General features: G+C 42.5%; 2 protein-coding genes across 3 annotated transcripts; both read right to left on the reverse strand.

The window, feature by feature from the left end:
- Window positions 1–1,323: 1,323 nt before the first annotated feature.
- PRORP1 (proteinaceous RNase P 1) lies at window positions 1,324–11,989 on the reverse strand. 2 transcript variants are annotated; one of them, XM_078591059.1, is made up of 6 exons: window positions 10,741–11,988; window positions 4,536–4,625; window positions 4,271–4,452; window positions 2,818–2,938; window positions 2,665–2,733; window positions 1,324–1,603 (listed from the first exon to the last, which is right to left on the reverse strand). In XM_078591059.1, the coding sequence occupies exons 1-6, from the start codon at window positions 11,920–11,922 to the stop codon at window positions 1,478–1,480; spliced, it is 1,770 nt and encodes a 589-aa protein (XP_078447185.1). In that variant the 5' UTR covers window positions 11,923–11,988; the 3' UTR covers window positions 1,324–1,477. The 2 variants fall into 2 exon arrangements, with proteins under 2 accessions (XP_078447185.1, XP_078447186.1); XM_078591060.1 differs by lacking the exons at window positions 1,324–1,603; window positions 2,665–2,733 and having other exon boundaries at window positions 2,818–2,955; window positions 10,741–11,989.
- On the reverse strand, window positions 4,640–10,723 carry LOC144716044 (uncharacterized). Its single transcript, XM_078591058.1, has 2 exons — window positions 8,346–10,723; window positions 4,640–5,666 (listed from the first exon to the last, which is right to left on the reverse strand). The coding sequence occupies exons 1-2, from the start codon at window positions 9,972–9,974 to the stop codon at window positions 5,403–5,405; spliced, it is 1,893 nt and encodes a 630-aa protein (XP_078447184.1). The 5' UTR covers window positions 9,975–10,723; the 3' UTR covers window positions 4,640–5,402.
- Window positions 11,990–13,197: the final 1,208 nt, after the last annotated feature.

Here is a 13,197-nt window from a genome sequence, read left to right on the forward strand (position 1 = left end):
TAGTGTATATGTATTCTCCTTCAATCTTGACCCCACAAAATTTACAAACAGACCCGAATGAGATTTTGAACGAGCAAATTACTATGCTAATTTTAAGTAGGAACAAAATCCAAGGGAGCCATTTCTACAATGATGGGTGGAATATAATAAAAAGATAAAACTAACCTAAAAATTATAGCCTAATACTCGTGGAGCATTACGTATCATGATCTGAAGTTAAATAAATTTTGGTCATTCAACATTTTTGTTTCTTCAATCTATGTCACACATAGCCAACATTGTGGTTGAATCCATAGATTTCCCAAAGATTTTGCATCAAAACTCACATTTAATAATATGCTTGAATAATGCCTTAACAAATGCACGCCGACAAGGACTGACAAATATGTCAATCCTTGTTGGCGTGCTATCTGTATTTATAGGGGACAAGTGATTCATCAACCCTTCATGAAACTTTTATATGATTAGTTATCATATTTGTATAATCGTGCATCCGTGTGACACTATTAGAATGACAAGCTTTGGTAACCTGTCAAACCACAAATTGTCATCCTAGATATGAATGATACATTAAAAAATAATTAAAGATCTCTTTCTTTAGTATTTAAACTACCTTAGCCAAGGTCTCGTTGTATCGTCTCCATTAAGTTAGCTCATCGAATACCAAGGATAAATATTTACATCTTGACCACTCAATCACTTTTGCCGACTTATTTCTACATCTTAACTAAGGCCATTTGAATACCATGATTAATAACATGTAGACAACTGCAGCATTAATCAACCTAGTTGATAGTTAGTTATAGTACCATCTATGGATTTGTGTGGATGGACTCAACAAATTCTTTCTCTTAAAGGCACCCACTGTCTAACATTCTCAACATAAGAGTGAAATACCCAGCACGAGAGACATCCATGCAAACATCTTTGCTATCTGTCTCACATTTTTTTCATCCACCTTAGGTTAGGGCTAATCCAAGAATAAAGTCAATAACATGGAAGAGAAAAATCAATCCTAGAGGTCAAGTACTAGTTTAGGATTGTCAGCCGGACTGGCCCTGTTTACTATTACTCTTCTTTGTTATTTCCTTTTCTCATGTTTTTCTATATTTGATATTTCTGTTTTTAGACTAATGGGCCTAACTATCGGCCCAATACGTGTATCTTATAACCTGGTATTTAAACCAGGCTTGGATAGTAAAAAAAGTGTAGGGTTTTCTATAGTTCAAGCAGAAACTACATTCTCGTCTAGGGTTTCCATCAATCTGCTGGAGACACCTGTGCTCATGGACGACAAGGATTGTATCACAATAGAAGAGAATATAAAGAGAAAAACTCATGCTGGAGTTAAAAATTCCATTATATTATAAAGGAGCCAACAAATGGGGACAATATTGTTCTCCAAAACTTGATCAATCTTGGAGTTAAAAATTCTACACATTTTATAATGGGACCAGCCCACACGGATTGACATCACCTACGAGTTCATGAGGCTTTGAGATTTGATGGGCACAGAGGCCCTGGCAGCACAGACCCACTGCCTGGGAGAATCTATGTCATCACCTTCTAGGGTTGGCACGTGCCATCGACCATCAGCTGACTCCTGAAGAACCATGAATGCCATTATTAGAAGAGAGACTGAGAGAGAGAGAGAGAGAGAACGGAGCAGTAATTTATGCAAGATATAATATTCAGTTAGATCAATAATCATTGTTAAGTAAGCAATAATACCTTAATCATGATATTTTTTATCAAAGGAAAGAGAGGGGAAAAAGAAACTGATAAGATTCCCTCCTTTCCAAATATTGTAGCCCCTCCCCCTTAAGGAGTGGGCAAGAAGAAGTTACTGTTAAGGGCTGATATTGCAATAAAGGGGAAGATGAAAGAGCCAGGAGAGTGTGCAGGGCCTGATTTGGATTAGCCAATCAGCACGGAATACACTCCATAGAAAATATATAAACGTGGGCCAGCTTTCAAATGTACCCATCCAGTTCTCGAGATGTCATATCTTTACAATTTGTCCTTCAAGAACTTTCACTTCGATAGAGACCTAAATCAAGGTCTCTATCATTGGTATCAGGGACAATAATGTAAGTATTATATGAAGTTCTGATACCAATGATTTTTTTTTTTTAAACAAAGTTCTGATACCAATGATAGGGACCTTGATGTAGGTCTCTATCAAAAATTCTTGAATAATGAAGTATAAAGATATGATATCTTGAGAAATGGATGGATACATTTGTGCAATGATGGTGCAGGTCACACCTATGCACCTTCCAGGGATAGCCTTCCATACCGATTGGCTTTCTCATCCCAATCAGCCCCTCCACAATCTCCTGGCTGCCTCCTAGGATATTTTAAGGGGTACAGAGAGAGACGGAGAGAGATGGAGAGGGATAATGAAAAGGAAAAGCAAGCGGAATATAACAGCAGGAAGAGAGAGAGATCTAGAAAGAGAGAGGATGAAAGGTAGAAAAAGAGAGGAAGAGATATGCTGAAAGAGCAAAAAAGAAAGTCAGATGATCATCTTTTTGTCCTAAATCCTCCTTAATTGTGTCATAGCGCTGCCATAATGATCATGTTTTGTAATCTAGCGAATGAAAGAGAGAGAGAGAGTGAGCGAATAAGGGAGACAGAATATGAGTATGATGGTAGACTCGCCTGAATGACGATCGAGTAAGGGGGCGGCATGCGGAAGCTCATCCCATCTCTCGAGAACTTTAGCCTCACCTTCAGAAAAACAAACACATAACGGTTATGCGGATGAGAGATAGAAAGACAAGTAAAAGAGAGAAATAAAGGAAGAGAAAGTACCTGGTGCTTCTCCTTCCATCGTGGGAAGAAGCTGGTGCCCAGAAGCTGAAACAAATGATCTCTCATCTCATCGTTTGTGACAAGTAAAGATCTGCAACTGACAGCTGCATAAAGCCAGTACCTGCAACATATAATCAACTGCAATAAAATTAGTAAAGGGTTTTGATTTGGAGAAAAATGAGACACAAAGGTAGATAATCTGTCACAGCTGGTATCTGTGCATTAAGAGACATCACATCTCCAGTGCAATCTATCTCATCTCTCTATCTTTTGCTTCCTCTCCTTAGGAACTCTGGTATAGGGTGTGAGCTAAGATGTAACATGTTGATAAGGTACTGTAGAATCTCTCTTCGTATATCTTATTGGATTAGATCCAGCGAGGATTTGATATGAGCCAAAGAGAAGGTCACTCAGAAAGGACCATGCATAAACCAGTGATCTCAATCAATTGAAGTGGTACGATAAGGATTTCCAAAGATCCAAATGTTTGTAAGACAATAGATGAGAGATCAACGGAAGAAGTAGGGAACGAATGAGAATCAGCAATAGAAGATTGAGGGATCTCCCTGGAACGAGAGATCTGTGCTGTCCGGATTGGTCCAGCACCCGCGCGAGGAGTATCTCTGGTCGCTCTGGAACTAGAACTAACTTCTTGATACCCTTCTACCAGGAACCCCCTTCTTATTTATAGCCTTGCGCCACCTTCTTTGGAGTTGCTCCATTTCCCGCTTTATTTCAAATCTTCTCACACGTGCCGTGTTCCCGATCTCTCTTTTCTCCTTTTGGTAAGTTCTCAAGGGATGTTTATCACATGTCTCCACCATCAAGCGCTTGTCCACCTCTTTCTATCTTCCTCTATCCAGGGGTTGAATATTTTATGGGTATCGAGCTTTCATATAAAATGTTTGCTTCATCAAATGCCACCTATCAACAACAATTTTTTCTCTCACACTATCAACAACTTTCTACCTCTTCCCCTGGTGGCTGAATACAGGCACAGGGAGAGTACACTTCGATATAAAGTGTGTTAGGCTGTAGGGTTAAGATGTCTTCCCTAATTTCTCAGGGGGTTTTGTGTAAAAGTGTAAAAGTCTATCTCCCTATTTAAGGCAGATAGAACATGAATGACATCGGGAAATCCACTTATTTTCTAAGATTCTCATTCCCTCTCTCTCAATGTGGCAGGAGGAATCCTGACGCCCTGCCTCTCATTCTCTCCTCCAATCATCCAAGAGCTGACAGAATGTCTACTGCATTGAATGACAGTTTCTCTCTCTCCCCCATCAAACTCTTTCTCTCTGTCTCTCTCTCAAGGCATCTGTTTCTCTGAGGTATGGGGGACATGGAGAGATTTAAAGAATGAAAGTTGAAAAACAATTATGTTCAAGGGTTTTCTGATGAAATATTAGTTTTAAAAAAAACATAAAAAGTGGGCAAGAGAATAAACGCTGACCAGTCATCATTAGATCCCGGTGGCGTGGCATAGAGGGCCCCACTCCGTCGCCAGCTCTCTAGAAGCTTCTTGTTATTTGGGCTGTCTGCTGGACCACCCTTCACCCGCCGGCTATGCAGAACAACAAGCGGCGGCTTTCTTGTGGGGCTGAGTTTTCGCATTCCATTCACGACAGAAGTCAACTGACCACAGAAGTCAACTTACATTTGAGCCAAAAGAATATAAAGAGCTCCATCTCGTTTAGAAATAGAGATGTAATATTCACCTGGAAGAAGCTGAAGTGGTGCTGATTAGCGAGGCCCACGTTGGCACCATCAATCACGGCATCAAACGGTCCATTGCGGTCAAGCCACTCCTAAAGACAATCAATGTCAGATTTCATCAATCCATCAACAAAAATCGTAAAAAAAAGGGAAAATAAAGAATACCCTGCTGACCAGGGTCTATGCTTTTCTTTACAATTAATCACGGTCAAACTTCACCAACCCCGAAGTGTAGTAAAAATAAAAATAAACATCTATGGAAAATAAGCGAGACCCAGTTGACCAGGGTCGCTATTTTTTCCATACATCTAACCAAGGCCAAAACTTCACCGACCCAACTAGTTTCATAAACAAAAACAAATGTAGAAACAAATTCCGAAAAAATAAGCAACAGCCCCTCGATCCGGATCTCTGTTTTCCCTTACAGCTAACCAAGGTCAAACTTCAGCCACTAGTCTCATGAACAAGAAATATATATAGAGAGAGAGACAGAAAATTTCAAGAAAACATAAAATACCCAGTTGACCAGGGTCTCTGTTTTCTCCTTAAAACATATGTTAGAACACCGTAGTCGACGTAGGATTCCCTCTCGATGATTTGATAGAATCTCGAAAGAAACAGATCAAGATCCCGGAGGAAGAGCAATAATGCAATAGAATCCAATCGATAGAGATGTCGTTGAAGATTGAGAGTTCGGTACAGGATAGCTCGAGGTAGAAAAGACGAATCCGCGGTCGTCCGGATCGGGCGCCGCTTCTGCTCCCGGAGGATCTCCAAGAAGAGCTAGCTGTAACTGAATAGTTCCCGTCCCCTTCTTTCCCGCATCCGCCTTATTTATAGAGTCTTGAACGGCTCCCGCCTTGTATTTTTCAAACGTTCTCACGTGTGGATCCTTCCGCACGTGGGGACACTTCAGCTCTCCTCTTCTTCGACTGGTAAGTCTTGAGGGGAATCTTATCATTACTTCCCCCTCCGAAGACCAATTGGTCCCCAATTGGGAAGCTCGGAAACTGTGGTTTGATGGTATTTACATCTTCCCAGGTTGCCTCGTAGTTTGGCAATTTCTTCCATTTAACTAGCACTTGAATGCCGTCTCGGTTAAATCGGTAAGACAAGATGCAATCTGGGAAAACCTGCCATTCCAAAGTATCAGACAAGTTAGGCGGAATGTCAATTACAGCCGAATTACTTCCAATAGCTTTCTTAAGTTTAGAAACGTGGAAGACAGGGCGTAAACGACAGTCAACTGGAAGCTCCAGCCTATAAGCGACGTGCCCAATCTTTTGAAGAACCTTATATGGTCCAAAGTAACGAGGTGACAGTTTTTCCCACTGTCTATGGGCTATAGACCTCATACGGTATGGTCGGACCTTCAAATAAACCCAATCCCCCTCTTGAAATTCCACATCTCGTCTATGCTTGTCAGCCTGATACTTCATAATCTGTTGTGCCTTGGTCAAGTGAGACTTGATTAATGTTAATATCCGGTCCCTCTCCTGTAAAAGGGTATCTAAAGAGTCCAGAGGAGTCGCTGGACTTCCATATTTTAAAAGATGTGGGGGATCCCAACCATATACAATTTTAAATGGAGACATTCTGATCGCTGAATGGAAGGACGTATTGTAGCAATATTCAGCCCATGGTAACCATTCTACCCATTGTTTGGGTTGTTCTGAAGAGAAACATCTCAAATAGCATTCTAGACTTTTGTTTGTAACTTCAGTCTGCCCATCAGTCTCTGGGTGGTAAGAAGAACTGAGATTTAAGGTTGTACCTTGGATCTTGTGCAATTCTTTCCAGAATTTACTTGTAAAAACGCTTCCCCTATCTGATACAATGGACCTGGGGATCCCGTGGAGTCGAACAATCTCCTTGGTAAACACTGCAGCTATGTCATAAGCTGAAAATGGATGTTTGACGGGAATGAAATGGGCATACTTACTTAATCTATCCACCACCACTAAAATAGAATTGAATTTCTGAGATGTGGGTAAGCCTTCAATGAAATCAAGGGATATGTCCTCCCAAATTTTTTCTGGAATAGGCAACGGTTGCAGCAACCCTGGTGGATTCAGTGTGGAGGATTTATGTGCTTGGCAAATGTGACAAGAGGAGACATATGCCTTTATTTTGCTCTTCATTCCCTTCCAGTAGAATTGTCGAGATATACGCTTGTAGGTCTTCAAGAACCCTCCGAGTCCTCCCACCTTAGCATCATGCAGTTCATACAACACTTTGTCAATTAAAGCAGAAGAACTAGGAATAACCAACTTGGATTTGAATATCAGTAGATTTTGGTGGAGAGAATATCCTGGGAACCGTCCATCATTTATCATGACGGAATTCTTAATTTTGGCCAGTACTGGATCTTGATCAATTTCACTTTCTAGTTGCTTCCTGTCCAACCAATGAGTTATGGTTACATTGAGCAGAGACATACTTGCCATAGAACGAGATAAGGCATCAGCTACAGTGTTATTTTTGCCAGCTTTGTATCTAATTTCAAAGTTGTACCCCAACAATTTGGACATCCACTTGTGGTAGTGCTGAGGTATGCCTTGCTGATCATTCAGAAATTTGAGAGATGCTTGGTCTGTCAAGATGTTAAACTTGTTAAAAAAAAGATAATGCTTCCATTTATTCACCGCCCACACAACGGCCATTAATTCCCTTTCATAGGTTGATTTGGCTTGAGCTCTCGAGGATAGAGACTTGCTGAAATAGGCAATGGGGTGGAAGTCCTGAATAAGCACCGCCCCCACTCCTACTCCTGATGCGTCATTCTCTACAGTGAATGGTTTTGAGAAATCAGGGAGGCTGAGAATTGGTGTTGTAGCCAAAGACTTCTTGAGAGCTGCAAACGCCTTGGCTGCCTCATCCCCCCACTTAAATGCATTCTTTTTCAATAAGTCAGTCAATGGTAAGGCTATAGCAGAGTAATGACGTACAAACCTTCTGTAGTAATTTGTCAACCCCAGAAATCCACGTAATTGCTTAAGATTGGTAGGCGTGGGCCATTTTTGTACAGCATCCACCTTTTCTGCGTCAGTCGATACCCCAGCCGCCGACACCCAGTGCCCCAAAAATTCTATCTTGTCTCTGTGGAAGGTGCATTTTTTTAAATTGACACTCAATTGGTGATCTTGAAGCATTTTCAACACCATTTTAAGATGACTTTCGTGCTCTTCCAAAGACTTGCAATATATGAGGATATCATCAAAAAATACCAGCACAAATTTTCTCAGAAACAGATGAAAAATGGAGTTCATAAGTCCTTGAAATGTAGCTGGGGCTGTGGAGAGTCCAAAAGGCATAACTAGGAATTCGTAATGCCCTTGGTGCGTTTTAAAAGCAGTCTTGTAAATGTCTTTTTCGAACATCCGAATTTGATAATACCCAGACTTAAGGTCTAATTTAATAAAAATAGTTGCACCATGTAATTCCTCTAGTAATTCTTCCACGATTGGAATTGGAAATCTGTTTGGAATAGTAATCTTGTTCAAAGCTCTGTAGTTGATACAAATCCTCCACCCACCATCTTTTTTCTTAACTAATAGGGCTGGACTAGAGAAAGAACTGACTGAATGCCGAATAACCTGGGCTTCTAACATTTCCTGAATAAGTGTCTCGATTTCATTTTTGTGCAAATAGGAATATCGGTAGGGGCGCAGGTTGACTGTTTTTGACCCTGGAATCAAGTGTATTTGGTGGTCTCCCACTCTGGAAGGTGGTAGTTTCAACTTGGCTTCAAAAACATCAGGGTATAACGACTCATAATTGGAAATCAAAGGAGAGAGTTGGAGATTAAGTACCATTGTTTGATTTGGGTCGCATAGTGCATGGAGTCTCCTGAATTGTTGCTTGTTCCGGAGCAGCTCTTGCGGATGCAAATTAGTAGTTTCTCCATATGGTCGAAATTCAGGGTCTGACTGTAAAGTATATATTCTGTTATTCCACAATAACTTGAGTGTTAGTAACCGATAATTGGAATAAAACCAATCTAGAGTTTTCAGCCAGTGCACCCCGAGAATCACATCAAATCTGCCCAGAGAAAGTGGAAAAAAGTCTTGAACGATATCCAGTCCTTGCAAGTAAAGATTCACATTCAAGCATACGCCTTGAGAGGATCTTAGATACCCATCTCCGAGTTGGACGTCAAATCTGGGTCCTGCTGTGATCGGTATGTCCAAGGAGTTTAAAATAGCAGGGTTAATGAAATTGTGAGTTGCTCCCCCATCGATCAATACCACTACACTTGATCCTTTAATGGATCCCCAAAGCTTGAGAGCCCCTGTGGCCGAATGTCTTTGAGCTTGCCTCAGATTTACCCTTGCCAAAAATAATGCTCCCTCGGTTATAGGATCCTCATCGGTTTGCATGAGATCATCTTCTTCAACAAGATCCATAGGTCCCCCGTTTTCATCTCCTTCTCTGACCAAGATCAAATTTAAATTCCTCCTACACCAGTGGCCTGGTGTAAATTTGTCATTGCAATAATAACATAGGCCTTTGTCCTTTCTCTGCTGATACTCTGAGTCCGTAATCCTCACATTCCGTCGCCGCCCAGCTCTGTCGTTCTGAGATATTCTTTGACTGGTCTGACCTTGATATATCTGGGGTGTCGGATTGTGATTGGGTGCCTTCGCCTGATTAGAAGAATAGGTGTTTGTCTTTGGAGGGTATATGGTGTTGGTTCTGGGTACTGCCGATACTTCTTGATTAAACTCTGCATATGGTGGAACGGACTGACAAGCTCTGTATAGAGTTCCCAGGTCTGCCTCTGCACGCAGAGAGAGATCCATAATTTCTCTCAATCCATACGGCCTGTAACGTAATACCTCTGTCCGAATTTCTGGAAATAGTCCCCGGAGGTAAGCACTCTCTTTTATTTCTGGGGCCACCAATGGTAATTGGATTATAATTTCCTCAAATTCCGTCCGATATGCACTAACTGAGGTTCTCTGTTGCACTTCAAATAGTTGACGATGTAAGACGTGTACTGCTAGAGCGTACCTTCCCTCAAAATGATTTTTGAAGTCCAACCAAGTTGCCATACCGAAACTCTCTTCGGTGTGAATGAACCACGTACGGGCGGCATCATCCATGTGAATAGCGAGTAAATGTAGCTTGTCATGATCTGCCATGGGGTGTAGACGGAAGAACCGCTCAACGGTTTTTAACCAAGCTTCTGGTTGGTAGCCGCTGAATACTGGTAGGTCACCTCTTTTGAACCTGCAATCAAAATCGGTTCTCCTCTCCAGGGGTTGATGATGAACCTCCTCATAAGAATCAGAATTCCCAGTAATCGGCGCCTTATTCTTCATTTGCGCGCTCATAGAAGCCACTTCTTGCATTAGGTGTTCAAGGACGTTTGTAACACGACTCTGGTTGGCCTCCACTCGAGTCGCCAGTGCTTCCAACTTTTCTTCCAAATCAGCCATGATCTTGGAATTACGGTGGTTGAGTTCTCAACGCCTTCGCATAAGATGTAATCAATCCCGATTTCTTCGCAGCTTTCGATCCAAGAAAGAAGGCTCTGATACCAGAAATGTTAGAACACCGTAGTCGACGTAGGATTCCCTCTCGATGATTTGATAGAATCTCGAAAAAAACAGATCAAGATCCCGGAGGAAGAGCAATAATGCAATAGAATCCAATCGATAGAGATGTCGTTGAAGATTGAGAGTTCGGTACAGGATAGCTCGAGGTAGAAAAGACGAATCCGCGGTCGTCCGGATCGGGCGCCGCTTCTGCTCCCGGAGGATCTCCAAGAAGAGCTAGCTGTAACTGAATACTTCCCGTCCCATTCTTTCCCGCATCCACCTTATTTATAGAGTCTTGAACGGCTCCCGCCTTGTATTTTTCAAACGTTCTCACGTGTGGATCCTTCCGCACGTGGGGACACTTCAGCTCTCCTCTTCTTCGACTGGTAAGTCTTGAGGGGAATCTTATCAACATACCATAGCCATACTCCACACACCCAGCAAGGGACATAAACCAAAAAAACCAATAAAAAAACACAAGAAATGACGCAAAAGCCAGTTGACCAAGGTCTCTATTTCTGCTTATAGATAATCAAGTTCAGACTTCCTTTATGAATATAAAATGCAGAGAAAAAAACCAAGGACAATAAACACTACCCTGCCAATTTGCGTCAGAAATAGATAGATAGAGATATATGGAGAGAGAGAGAGAGAGAGGAATGACCTGGAATCGATTAAAGTCAGCCTTGACCTCACGCTGCATAGCCAAACTCGCCAGAGACTTGGCAAAATTCTCAGTCTCCAACGGATCAATATCAATCGAAACAAGCTTCTCCCCACACCGCTGACAAACACCCTCTTCAGAAATCTCAGTCCTCCCAACACACCAATCCCCCGTTCCAAGCCAACCAAGCCCATGCCACCCTCCACCCCCATTTACAATCCCCTCCTGCACCTTCTCCTCTTCCCACTCTTCCTTCCCCACTCTCCCAGCAACCTCAGATTCAAACCACTGTTCAACAATCTCAGCCGTCGACGCAGAAACCTGTCTCACAATGTCCCTCAATCGATGAAGAAGACGGTAGACCTGCTCTTCTTTACCAAATTCAGCGCTAACTCTCAAAAGGGCAGCGAGTTCTTCCTCCTCTGGAATCACCCCAGACTCAGCCATGTGAGATTCTACCTTGAAAGCCGACTCCGGGTCGCCCTTGGAGCAGAATCCGAAGAGAGCAGGCCCGTAGGATCTCAATTTGGGGGGAATTCCCGACTTGGACATTTCATCGATAACCTTGAAAGCGAGATCCGGGTCTTGCTTCGCAGCGGCCAATCTCGCCAGGCTGGTGAAAGTCGCTTCATTTGGGGGCACTCGGTCGAGATCCATCTGTTCAAATATCTCGAATCCTCTCTCCAACCCGAGTTTGATCGTCTCAATCGAGCGAGGAGAAGATTTTGCTACTTCTTCTTCTCCTCCAGAAGAGGAAGAAGGAGAAGAAGAAGTGCAGAGGTAGAGGAGGACGTTGTAGTGATGTTGAGAGAGGGGGATGGATTGGGACCTAGCCTCGTCGTAGAGCTGGAGGGCTTCAAGGAGATCGCCTCGGCGGGAGCACATGTCGAGCTTGTGGCGGAGAATGCCTTCTGGGGACTCGCGGCGGGCTTTGAGCATGGCCTTGCGAGAGGGCTGAGCAGGCGAGGGCGGAGGGGGGGTTTGGGGGGGAATTGGGTTCGGGGAGGGGTCGCCATGGAGGCGGCGGAGGTGGGTTTTGGTGGGTTTTTTGCGGGGAGCGGCGTCTTTGAGGGAGAGGAGAAGAGGGGAAGAGACGAGGCGGCGGTGGGTGAAGAGAGAGAGGGATTTGGAGATGGTGGAGAAGAGAGGGGAGGAGGAAGAGGAGGAGGTGAGACGCAGCATGACGGGGATGGAGGGCGATGGCTCACATCTTACTCTCTCAGTTGTGGAGATGGGTTTTAGAAGGCGACCCTCTATCAATATCTATCTATCTATCTATCTATCTTTTTTTTTTTTTTCAATATTGACATTTCATTGATATAAAACGTGACTTTACAAAATTTCTTTGCCCATTCGGCCACCACCTTTGATATGAGTGTTATTCATCCGATGGAGGAGGTACATAAGGTTGAAATTGACAAAACGTCCTCGTATGAATGTCGTCGGCGATGATGAACATAGTAATTCTTTTTCCTCTTGTGGATCTAGAGTCTTCACTTCATCATGTATGTTGGCATGTAGCATTCTATACCGTGATTTACTTTTGCTTTCATCCTCTGTATTCGGAGGCATTTTCAGAAGTATGCCATGTGTTTTCCTCGTATTTCAGTTTGCTTCAGATATGCATTTTCAAATCATGGTGACTAGTGCTCTTCTCTAGGATGAAGCTCCATCGTTTCTGCTGAATAACTGACCTGCACCTGAAAAAAAAACACACCATGGCACGCACAAATGCATCTCAAGTAAAAACTTGGATATGGGTTAGGATTTGTATTAGAGCTCCTGGTTCAAGTGAAATAAAAATCATTCAAATAAAATTGAGGTCATGCAAAATATTTTTATATTTTCTTTTCTTTTCACAATACTCTATGAGAACACCTTCAATTATGACGCTTATATCCTCGTTAGGAATTGACATGTGACTTGGGGACATACGCAAGGCTAACCAAGAATTAATAGAAGTTGACTCTCAAAAACAGCAACACAGAAACTATAGCAGTTTACAGCAGGAATCTGTTCCTCAGTCCATTGACTTGGTATCTAAGGATGTGCATTTGATGAGGGTTAGCATTGACTTTTGGGTGGGGGCTTATTTTCAGCTTTGACATGAGCTTAATCGCCATAATCAGTTGCTTTGCGAATTCCACTTTTCTGCATAAACTTCATTTTGAGCTTTGGTTTTTCCTTTTTCTCTTCTTTTTTTTTTTCGAAGTTTTGAGTTCTCCCATGATTGATATGTTGCCCTTCCAATATTGTGCTTGTTCTTGCTTATTCAAGAGACTTTATTTCTGGGGCATTCACCATGTTGATTGCGTTTATCGCGTTCATGTTGATGGGCATTTTCCATTTCAAAGGTCTTCACTATTTTGTATTAGCCTCTTTCCCCCTTCTAGTCGTGGTTCCCCCGGTCATTTTCACGTACCTCAAATAGCAAGCCCCCAGACTAAGACGCACACT

This window comes from Wolffia australiana, chromosome 20 (genome assembly GCF_029677425.1).
Source record: "Wolffia australiana isolate 7733 chromosome 20, ASM2967742v1".
NCBI lineage: Eukaryota > Viridiplantae > Streptophyta > Magnoliopsida > Alismatales > Araceae > Wolffia > Wolffia australiana.

Excerpts from the sequence above, each read along its gene's own strand:
- LOC144716044 (XM_078591058.1), bottom strand. The coding sequence starts at position 9,974 with ATGGCTGATTTGGAAGAAAAGTTGGAAGCACTGGCGACTCGAGTGGAG. Across the intron at positions 5,667-8,345 it reads GCGACCCAAATCAAACAATG|GTTTTCCCAGATTGCATCTT; the intron begins GTACTTAATCTC and ends TTGGAATGGCAG.
- PRORP1 (XM_078591059.1), bottom strand. The coding sequence starts at position 11,922 with ATGCTGCGTCTCACCTCCTCCTCTTCCTCCTCCCCTCTCTTCTCCACC. Across the intron at positions 4,453-4,535 it reads ACCACTTCAGCTTCTTCCAG|TTGACTTCTGTCGTGAATGG; the intron begins GTGAATATTACA and ends TTCTGTGGTCAG. Across the intron at positions 2,939-4,270 it reads CCGGGATCTAATGATGACTG|GTACTGGCTTTATGCAGCTG; the intron begins GTCAGCGTTTAT and ends TATATGTTGCAG.